This window comes from Podarcis cretensis, assembly GCF_951804945.1.
Source record: "Podarcis cretensis genome assembly, chromosome: 18".
Lineage (NCBI taxonomy): Eukaryota > Metazoa > Chordata > Lepidosauria > Squamata > Lacertidae > Podarcis > Podarcis cretensis.
In genome coordinates, this window is record NC_137188.1 from 6,821,425 (window position 1) to 6,832,666 (window position 11,242).

The 11,242-nt window shown below is 50.3% G+C and overlaps 2 protein-coding genes across 2 annotated transcripts; both read left to right on the forward strand.

The window, feature by feature from the left end:
* Positions 1-2,135: 2,135 nt before the first annotated feature.
* Positions 2,136-6,628, forward strand: LOC307207353 (uncharacterized protein; the record flags this gene model as incomplete). Its single annotated transcript, XM_079961120.1, has 7 exons — positions 2,136-2,175; positions 4,594-4,652; positions 4,903-4,964; positions 5,265-5,308; positions 5,442-5,518; positions 5,643-6,136; positions 6,431-6,628. The coding sequence occupies 7 exons, from the start codon at positions 2,136-2,138 to the stop codon at positions 6,462-6,464; spliced, it is 810 nt and encodes a 269-aa protein (XP_079817246.1). The 3' UTR covers positions 6,465-6,628.
* Positions 6,629-7,967: 1,339 nt separating this feature from the next.
* Positions 7,968-9,400, forward strand: LOC307207238 (elongation factor 2-like). Its single transcript, XM_079961051.1, has 3 exons — positions 7,968-8,011; positions 8,114-8,247; positions 9,141-9,400. The coding sequence occupies exons 1-3, from the start codon at positions 7,983-7,985 to the stop codon at positions 9,332-9,334; spliced, it is 357 nt and encodes a 118-aa protein (XP_079817177.1). The 5' UTR covers positions 7,968-7,982; the 3' UTR covers positions 9,335-9,400.
* Positions 9,401-11,242: the final 1,842 nt, after the last annotated feature.

Sequence of the window (11,242 nt, forward strand, 5' to 3'; positions counted from 1 at the left end):
ATGGTCTGAAGCTCAGCATCAAAAAAACTAAGATCATGGCCACTGGTCCCATCACCTCCTGGCAAATAGAAGGGGAAGAAATGGAGGCAGTGAGAGATTTTACTTTCTTGGGCTCCATGATCACTGCAGATGGTGACAGCAGTCACGAAATTAAAACTACAGTGGTGCCTCGCAAGACGAAAAGAATCCGTTCCGCGATTCTCTTCGTCTAGCGGTTTTTTCGTCTTGCGAAGCAAGCCCATTGACAGCTTAGCAGATTAGCACTATTAGCGGCTTTTAGCGGCTTATCGGCTTAGTGGATAAGAGGCTTAGCAGCTTAGAAAAGGGGGGGAGGAAAAAACCCCCGCAGGAACTCGCAAGACATTTTCGTCTTGCAAAGCAAGCCCATAGGGAAATTCGTTTTGCGAAGCACCTCCAAAACGGAAAACCCTTTCGTCTAGCGAATTTTCCGTCTTGCGAGGCATTCGTCTTGCGGGGCACCACTGTACCCATGTACTGTCTGAAACCCAAGGGATGCCAGTGAATTTGGGTGCATTGGTTGCCAGTGAATTCCCCCCTCCCCGCTTTCCTCCCCCTCTAAGAGTAAACTGTAAGCAGAAATGCGGAACTCGGTCCCATGCTGCAGCTTGGGAAGTCAGAGGTGGGTTGTAAGGTCTGGACAAGCTGATCCCCAGTGCTTTAGGGAACATGGTGACTTCTTGTTGTTTAGTCATGTCCGCCTCTTTGTGACCCCCTGGACCAGAGCACGCCAGGCACTCCTGTCTTCCACTGCCTCCTGCAATTTGGTCAAACTCATACTGGTAGCTTCGAGAACACTGTCCCACCATCTTGTCCTCATCGTCCCCTTCTCCTTGTGCCCTCCATCTTTCCCAACATCAGGGTCTTTTTCACGGAGGAAAAAAAAATATTTAAAAGAACATACAGTTATACCTTGGATCTCAAACGCCTTGCATTCCGGTCCCCAAATACTGCAACCCCGGAATGAATGTTCTGGTTTGCAAACGTTCTTTGGAAACTAAACGTCCGACGCAGGGCCGGATTTAGGATTGATGAGGCCCGAAGCTACTGAAGGTAATGGGGCCCTTTATATGTCCAGCTGTCCTTTGTCAAAAACAAATTGCTGCTGGTTTTTGTGTTGAATATATGCTAGAGTACAGTGGTATCTCACGATACGAACGGGATCCGTTCCGGAGCCCCATTCACACCCAGAAGCGAACGTAACTAGCGACGGCACATCTGCGCATGCACGCATCGCTTTTTGCCTTTCTGCACATGCGCGTGACATCATTTTGCGCGTCGGCGCATGGGCGAGCATCGAAACCTGGAAGTAACACGCTCTAGTCCAACCCCCGCAATGCAGGAATCTCAGCTCAAGAACCCATGGCAAGTGGCCGTCCAAGCTCTGCTGGAAAACCTCCAAAGAAAGAGAGTCTACCGCCTTCCGAGGGATTTCCTCCCGCTGTCAAACATCTCTTGCTGTCAGAAAGTTCTTCCTGGAGTCGGAATCTCCTTTCTGGTCGCTTGAAGCCATGGCTTCAGATCCTGAGGGCCTCTGGAGCAGGAGAAGACAAGCTTCCTCCCTGGGACGCCCTTGAGATATTGACAGGGCTCTCATATCCATGTCCGGAGGGACAGGGAGCAAAACATCTCTCTCTCCCCTTTCCCCACCCCATGCAGAATGGCAAGGGGCCTGTGCATCCGGCTGGGAAGAAGGTGGTGGGAGTGTGGAGCCCAGCCAGGGCTGGCTGTGGGCAGGATCCTTGCACTGCCGGGGGTTGGACTGGATGACCCTTGGCACCCCTTCCAACTCTGCCATGCTATGATTCTCTCGAGCAGCTGAAGGAACGGGCGGGGGAGCAAGATGCAGAAGAAGGGGAGGCACAACCACACCCCCACCAGCCCCCTCTGGCCTGACCCACAGTGGCCTCATCCCAGCACACTTTGACACCCCTGGTTTTAAAGGGGATGCCTGTCAGATGACAGTGAGAGTTGGTAGAGAAAGATGGATTCTCAAGGTAGGAGGCCTAGAGGAGATGAGTGGCAATATTATTATTGTGAGGTGATGCTATTACAATTCCAAAGCAAGGAGGGAGGGGGAAGAGAGAGAGAGAGTGGAATTCTGGTGGAGACGGAAGATGGAAGGAGGCTTGGAAATGGAGTTTGAAGGGGGGGCAGGTGAGAGTCAGTTGAGAGTGGTGGGTTCTAGAAGGCGGCACGAGGGGGGGGGGCTGGAGCTGAACTGGACATAGCTGCCATTGCTCCGAGGATGTGGTCATTTAATGCAGCAAGAATGGGATCTCAGCCATATTGGCGGCAAGATGATTCTCTTGATTCAGGTGAGCCATGGAGCCAGGGCTTGGCTTGTACAGAAATTGTACCTCAGGTTAAGAACTTTGCTTCAGGATGAGGACAGAAGTCGTGCTCTGGTGGCGCAGCAGCAGCGGGAGGCCCCATTAGCAAAAGCGGTACCTCAGGTTAAGAACAGTTTCAGGTTGAGAACGGACCTCCAGAACGAATTAAGTTCTTAACCCAAGGCACCACTGTGCTGCTAAAGCCCAGATGCCTCACATCCCCCTCCAAGCTTCACAGAACTGGGCTATGCCTGATTATCGTCTCCCAAAGCAACTTGTTGCTGTTTAGTCGTTTAGTCGTATCCCAATCTTTGTGACCCCCTGGACCAGAGCACGCCAGGCACTCCTGTCTTCCACTGCCTCCCACGGATTGGTCAAACTCATATTCATAGCTTCGAGAACAGTGTCCCCCCATCTTGTCCTCTGTCGTCCCCTTCTCCTTGTGCCCTCCATCTTTCCCAGCATCAGGGTCTTTTCCAGGGAGTCTTCTCTTCTCATGAGGTGGCCAAAGTACTGGAGCCTCAGCTTCACGATCTGTCCTTCCAGTGAGCACTCAGGGCTGATTTCCTTCAGAATGGATCGGTTTGATCTTCTTGCAGTCCATGGGACCCTCAAAAGTCTCCTCCAGCACCAGAATTCAAAAGCATCCATTCTTCGGCAATCAGCCTTCTTTATGGTCCAGCTCTCACTTCCATACATCACTATTGGGGGAAACCATGGCTTTAACTATACGGACCTTTGTTGGCAAGGTGATGTCTCTGCTTTTTAAGATGCTGTCCAGGTTTGTCATTGCTTTTCTCCCAAGAAGCAGGCGTCTTTTAATTTCCTGACTGCTGTCACCTTCTGCAGTGATCATGGAGCCCAAGAAAGTAAAATCTCTCACTGCCTCCATTTCTTCCCCTTCTTGCATTTCCTTTTCATTGGGATGGTTTTTGTTTTCGTTCTTGGTCCACGTACTGCTTAAGCCTGCCTTGTAGAATTTTAAGCATAACCTTGCTAGCGTGTGAAATGAGTGCAATTGTGCGGTAGTTGGAGCATTCTTTGGCACTGCCCTTCTTTGGGATTGAGATGTAGACTGATCTTCTCCAATCCTCTGGCCACTGCTGAGTTTTCCAAACTTTCTGGCATATTGTGTGTAGCATCTTAACAGCATCATTGTTTAAAATTTTAAATAGTTCAGCTGGAATATCATCACTTCCACTGGCCTTGTTATTAGCAGTGCTTTCTAAGGCCCATTGGACTTCACTCTCCAGGATGTCTGGCTCAAGGTCAGCAACCACACTACCTGGGGTGTACGAGACATCCATATCTTTCTGGTATAGTTCCTCTGTGTATTCTTGCCACCTCTTCTTGATGTCTTCTGCTTCTGTTTGGTCCTTACCACTTTTGTCCTTGGTAATCTTTGAACGAAATGTTCCTTTCATATCTCCAATTTTTTCCCATTCTATTGCTTTCCTCTATTTCTTTGCATTGCTTGTTTAAGAAGGTCTTCTTGTCTCTCCTTGCTATTCTTTGGAAATCTGCATTCAATTTCCTGTATCTTTCACTATCTCCCTTGCATTTTGCTTGCCTTCTCTCCCCTGCTATTTGTAAGGCCTCGTTGGACAGCCACTTTGCTTTCTTGCATTTCCTTTTCATTGGGATGGTTTTCGTTGCTGCCTCCTGTATAATGTTGCGAGCCTCCATCTGTAGTTCTTCAGGCACTCTGTCTATCAAATCTAAATCCTTAAACCTGTTCCTCATTTCCACTGTGTATTCATAAGGGATTTGACTTAGATTGTATCTTACCGGCCCAGTGGTTTTCCCTACTTTCTTCAGTTTAAGCTTGAATTTTGCTATAAGAAGCTGATGATCTGAGCCACAGTCAGCTCCAGGTCTTGTTTTTGCTGACTGTATAGAGCTTTTCCATCTTTGGCTGCAGAGAATATAATCAATCTGATTTCGATGCTGCCCACCTGGTGATGTCCATGTGTAGAGTCGTCTCTTGTGTTGTTGGAAAAGAGTGTTTGTGATGATCAGCTTGTGCTCTCGGCAGAACTCTATTAGCCTTTGCCCTGCTTCGTTTTGAACTCCATGGCCAAACTTGCCAGTTGTTCCTTTTATCTCTTGACTCCCTACTTTAGCATTCCAATCCCCTATAATGAGAAGAATATCCTTCTTTGGTGTCATTTCTAGACGGTGTTATAAGTCTTCCCACCTGTAACCTCTTCCTATGTTTTTTATTTTCCTTTCTGTCTCCTAGGACATAAAAGGCTCCGCCCAAACATGAAGGAGGCTGGAGGGGCACCTCTGGAAATTGTGGTAGGTTAATTCCATGGGGAATCCATTCCCCACATGTGCAGGGTGGTCATGGTGCTGACCTGAGTGAAACAGGGCTGGGTTGGGGGTTGCAGTCCCGTCTCGCCCCAGCCCCTTGCCCCCCTCCTTCCAAGCAAGGGTCAGGCGCCCAGACAGGAGCAGGCTGGCAGCCTGTGGTGACGTGGGCATGGGCAGCCTGGCAGGAGTGCTTGTTCTGCCCCCTAGAGAGTACAATGTCCTTTTCTCTTTGCAGGGCCGTGGTTTGGGGAAGCAGCAGCAGCCCAGCGGTGCAGGAAAACGCAGCAACATCTGGAGGTATGTTGTGACCTTGTGTGGCCGGGGAAGTGTTTCCCAGGGATCTTGGGGGTGGAGGAGGAAGGCCTGATATAGAGATCCCTGTACTTTTATGAAGGTTTCTCTGTGGTCCAGGCAGGGCCCTAGCTAGGGGGTGGTGAGGTGGGCGCAGGTGAGGGGTGGGGCACAAAATCGACTCCAAAATTTGTCCACCAACATGTCTAAATATAGAGGTGATAATAATGAATCTTATCATCTGTATATTTATTTGGTTCCAACTCCTCCAAGCAATCAGACTAACAGAACTTGTTTCTTCCTTAGGCGAGAGGCCCGCCAGTATGAGGGGGGAAAGGCTCCCACTTCAGGTAAGTGGAAATGCCAATAGGGTGCCCCATATTTTAGGAATGTTTCCTTCCCGTGTCCCCCCTCCCTCATGCACCAGACTGGTGCTATCATCTGGGATCCAGGCGCTTGCTGATTCCTCCATTTTCTTTGCAGGGAGGGAGTCTTTCCCCACCGTCTACCCCATGCTGGCGAAATCCCTGGAGGGACGTGGCGGACGTGGCGAACATCAGGTACTGGGACAGAAGGAAGGAAAGAGTCCTTGTGGAATTTCTTTTGGGGGGCCATAAAAATGGGGCAGTAGTTTTTCATCCGCCCCAGCCCCTTCTCACCAGATGCTTTCTGCTTCCTCCACAGGGCAACGCCTCCAGGGATGAGGCTCCAGCGCCTGCTCCCGGGACGAAGATCGGCAGAACATCACGGCGGTTCCCGGCGGTTCCTGATCCTCGCCTGCCTCACCCTCCCTCCGTTCCCCGTGCGGGAATGGCTCCTGCCCGGCCGTACTTGGCGCAGAAGCAGCAGCCAAGGCTTCCCCCCATCAAAAACGCCTCCCAAGTGATTCCGGAGCCGGGGGAGACTTTGGCTGCTGCCTCTGTGCCAGGCCGGTCGGGAGGGAGCCCTGACGCTGCCCGCATGGAGGAGTTCAGGGTGGGGCAGTTAATAAGATCAGGTAGGATGAAATGCCCCCTTCTCAGATCCCCACCCTCCTGCCCCAGACTGGGGCTCGCGTGGCTGGGAGCCAGGCGTCGGCTGATGTCTCCCTTTGTTTTGCAGCGAGGAGACGGTTCAGCCTGGGAGCCGCCGCATCCCGGGAGGGCCTGGAGCCGAGACAACGGCCTCTCGCCTCACAGGTAAGGGGACAGGGGGGTTTCAGTGCTTTGCCGCTCTATGCTTTGCCGCTCGCGATTTGCGGGGCGCTGGCAGGGGGCGCGTCGGAATGTCACCCCCCTTCAGGATAGCACCTGGGGCAGCCCGCCCCCCCTGCCCCCCATCGGTACGGCCCTCGCCAGAAACAGGATTCGAACCCAAGAGCCCTCTGCTCACCTGAGACTCGACTTCCTGCAACGGCTTCTTGAAGCCCCGTCCCTGGTCATTTGGTCAGTGACAGACCATTCACACATTCAGGGATTCCTTCTTTCTTGCAGGGAAGGACTGCTGCACCGCTGTGGCTGCTGCTGAAGCCCCCTCCCCGCAAATAATACAGGTAAGAGGAAGAAGGGAGAATTTGCACGGAGCGGGGAGAACACCCTGCTCCAGACTTCCAGACCAACTCTCATACTTAAAACCAAGGCGTTCCTACAAGAGCCAGTATCAAAATAACATGGAAGCAGTACAGAAATGGATAAGGCAGAGCTATAGCTGATAAGGAATGCAGTGGCACCATCTGCAGTGATCATGGAGCCCAAGAAAGTAAAATCTCTCACTGCCTCCATTTCTTAGAATCATAGAATCATAGAGTTGGAAGAGACCACAAGGGCCATCGAGTCCAACCCCCTGCCAAGCAGGAAACACCATCACAGCACCCACAATACCCCTAGATCCCACCACTCAGGTCCTCTCAACAGTGCTGACCTTTTGTTGCTAATTTACCATGCCAACATTTTCTCCATTGTCCAAAGCAGCAATCCACAACCTTGCGCCCGCCGGGCGCCCTGCGCTACAACTCCCAGCACCCCCCGCAGCCAACGCAGGTTGCAGTTCAGAACACCCAGAGGGCACCGGGCTGTGAAGGCTGATTCCGAGGAGTTATTTCAACTGAGCCAGAAATTCAGGCTGCGCCGAATCCGAGGGGTGAAAACCAGGAGGTCCGAGGTGAGAATGACAGGCAGAAATGATGAGCGACAGCGAATGGTGAGCGAAAGTGACCACACACACACACAGGCCCTGATTCATTGATAAAAAGCAGACTTGAGGGGAGGGTGGCTTTTGAGAAGAGATGCAGCAGGTGGTGTCGAGGAAAGGGCTGCAAAAACCCCACGGAAAATCTCCCTCTGTTTCCCAGCGCTGCTTTTCAGCGAGGAGGGGGCCTGTGAGTTTTCTCACTATGGGGCTGTGATCCACGGGATGCCTGGCACCAATGATGCTTGGCACCAGCGGAGGAGCAGCTGGACTCAAGGCAGGGCAAGCTGGGTTGTCATTAAGAGGGCTTGGGCAAAGCGCCACTCCTCTCTGCCTCGCCAGCTTTGCAGGATCGTTGCGAGGATGCCGCGAGATCGCTAAACGCACACATAGATTTGGCGCCCGAACCTCTGGCAAGAAAAGGCGTGGTGAAGATACTTGCAGGTGATTTTTACATAACCTCGGAAGTTAGTAATTACTAACGCGAACAATAAGGTACATGAATGTCAAAACAAGTATGCGTTAGTGCAAAATTATACAATTTCACAATGATGTAAAACTTCCTGTTTTGAAATATGGACTTCCTAATAGGTGATGGGCCCAGTGGCCATGATCTTCGTTTTTTTGATGTTGAGCTTCAGACCATATTTTGCGCTCACCTCTTTCACCCTCATTAAGAGGTTCTTTAATTCCTCCTCACTTTCTGCCATCAAGGTTGTGTCATCTGCATATCTGAGGTTGTTGATATTTCTTCCAGCGATCTTAATTCCGGCTTGGGATTCATCCAGCCCAGCCTTTCGCATTCCCACGGCCAGAAGGTGTCTCTATGCCTGCGTGTTGACGGCTCAGCCCCGCCTCATGGAGCCCATCTACCTTGTGGAGATCCAGGTGGGTAACTGGAGGCAGGCTGTGTTCTTAAGAGGCGGCAGCAGCCCGCTGGCTTGACTCCGTGCAGTGCTGTAACATATACCCGCTTTCTTCCCCTTCCGGTGCCCAGAACAGGTTGTGGGTGGCATCTATGGCGTGCTGCACAGGAAGCGGGGGCACGTCTTTGAGGAGTCCCAGGTGGCCGGCACCCCCATGTTTGTGGTCAAGGCCTATCTTCCTGTCAACGAGTCCTTTGGTAAGTGTCAGCTTTTATCAGCCTCCCTTGGCACTTGAATCTTCCAGGTGACCTTTGTCAGCAGCTGGAGGTGTCAAGGATCGATCAGAGGTTGTCTCCCAGGCTAAAAGTGTTGGTACTTACCTTTAAAGCCCTAAATGGCCCATTATACCTGAAGGAACGTCTCCACCCCCATCATTCAGCTTGGACACTGAGGCCCAGCTTTGAGGGCCTTCTCGGTGGTGGTGCCCTCCCCGTGGAACCCCTTCCCATCAGATGTCAAGGAAATAAACTATCTGATTTTTAGAAGACATCTGAAGGCAGCCCTGTTTAGGGAAGTTTTCAGTGTTTGATGTTTGATCGTGTTTTTAGCATTCTGTTGAGAGCTGCCTAGAGTGGCTGGGGAAACTCAGCCAGATGGGTTGGGTATAAATTATCACTAATATTAAACCACAGAGCATAGGACTTGCTGATCTGAAGGTCGGCAGTTCGAATCCCCGTGACGGGGTGAGCTCCCGTTGCTCGGTCCCTTCTGCCAACCTAGCAGTTCAAAAGGACGTCAAAGTGCAAGTAGATAAATAGGTACCGCTCCAGCAGGAAGGTAAACACCGTTTCCGTGCGCTGCTCTGGTTCGCCAGAAGCGGCTTAGTCATGCTGGCCACATGACCCGGAAGCTGTATGCCGGCTCCCTTGGCCAAGAAAGTGAGATGAGCGCTGCAACCCCAGAGTCGGTCACAACTGGACCTAATGGTCATGGGTCCCTTTACCTTATGCCTCCATGATGCTGCTTTTAGTTAAGACCAGGAGCTGGTTGTGGGGTGTGTGGGTAAACTTGAACACCTGTATTTCTGTCTTGCAGTTTTGTTTGCTTATAGTATAAACTCCTCTCTCTCTCTCTCCCTCCCTCTTCACAGGCTTCACCGCTGACTTGAGATCCAACACGGGTGGCCAGGCTTTCCCCCAGTGTGTGTTTGACCACTGGCAGATCCTGCCCGGAGACCCATTTGACAACACCAGCCGCCCCTGCCAGGTGGTCGCCGAGACCCGCAAGCGCAAAGGGCTGAAGGAGGGCATTCCCGCACTAGATAACTTCCTGGACAAATTGTAAAAACCAATCAACCAAGCAGAATTAAAAATGCCACACCAGATGGAAAAGAATAAATTTAAAAATGTATGTTGTGGGACTCCAAATTTAACTTGCATAGTAACATCAGTGCCGCAGGTGTCTTGCAAAAGGCATTGGGGCCACTTCCTTGCTTGATCTTCCGTCTCGGGGCAGATTTTAAAAAGAGCCGTGTCTGCATTCAAACGGTTTCAGGCCGTCTGCACAAGAACTAGCGGGGCCGCTCACCCAGTGCCATTATAACTTCCAAAAATACATTTCCATTTGATGCAACTGAAACGTTGCCCGCCTCCATATTTATTTGACGCTCGGAGCCAAGTGAAAGGGGGGGGGGGGACCTGGTTTTTCCTCCCTTGGTTTGCAGGTTGGGGAGGACAGGCAAACTTCCGAAAAGAAAAGGGTGCGTGAAATTTCATTCCATACTCAAATACTGGATTCGATGGGGAACGGGGGGGCAGTTGGAGGAATTTTCTTTTAGGATTGGGAGAGAAAAGGGCGGGAGGCTTTTCTAGTTGGGCAAAAGCCTCTCTGCTAAATGGGTGTCATTGTGCAAATCAATGTATTAGTACCACTGGAATAATAAATTTAATAAGACGAGGCTGCCTGTTGTGTTGGATGTCTTTAAGAGCTGTTGAGACCTGAGCCCACACACTTAGAAGCAAGGGGGGAGCTCATCTGTGCTGTACGAAAGCAGTTTTACTTAGAAAACGGTGCGCTTAGTGCAGGGGTTGTATGTGTGCGCACAGTTCTTTGCTGGCGCCTTGGAAGCTTCACAGCTCCCTGATTTTGGCGTAGATTACTGTCATGCAACCCAGGGTCGGTCTTTTCAAAAGACAATAGAATTGTCAATAAAGACAATAGAACCTGTGGAGCATTAGCGGCTGAAGGCCTCTGGGTTTAATTTTTGTGAATAGCTGGTCAAAAACACACAGGATGGTTTTCGCAAAGTCCCAGCAAGGAAATCAGGATGAGTGCTCATTAACTTGTTACCACCCCCTCTTCCCTTGCAAACAGCAGGCTCGATGAGGAATAGATATAATCGAACCTGTTTGCAAGCAATCAAAATAGGTCGCCTGGGGACTCTCACAGACATGAATAAAGACCAGTAGTGATTGAGTGAATGATATCTTTGCGATAATTAAGAGGTATATACACTTCACTGAATAAATAAGTGGACTTGTTTCATGTTTCCTGAAAGAATAGGCAAACCGAAACAATGGCTATCCTTTGAAAGTCACACTTCTCTGAATTTAGCAAATCCAGCCCAACATATGCCATAATGTCTACATTAGGCTAAAGTGGACATTGAAACGAGTGGCAGAAAACTGCATTACTGTATATTACAGAAAATTGCTTGCCATAATGTGTGTATGAGCAAAATTGCATATGAAAACCTGGATATTGGGAGAAATTTTCATTAGAGCTTTTAAGAAACAAGCAAACGCCCCACCACCCCCCTGAAAATCAAACATGGAACTGAATTTCTGATTGGAAAAAATGGGAAATTGACATTTGTCCTAATCACTAAACCTCTCCTGCCTTGCCAAGACACCTTTGGGAGAAGAAAGGGTTAAGGAGTAAACTGCCCAAATCCTAAATGGATTCCCTAAAATGGTTGGGCGGTGCTTGTACACTTGCAACACCTGCATCCAGGTGTCTTGCTCTGCTTTCCTTTGGACCCCGTCAGCCAGTCTTGTCATCTGGGCAGCGCAGGACGCCCATATTCACTGCCCAGGCTTACGCCCTGGGGTGAAAACAAAATAAAAAAATTCCTTCCAGTAGCACCTTAAAGACCAACTAAGTTAGTTCTAGGTATGAGCTTTCGTGTGCATGCACACTTCTTCAGATACACTGAAACAGAAGTCACCAGACCCTTCTATATAGTGAGAAGGT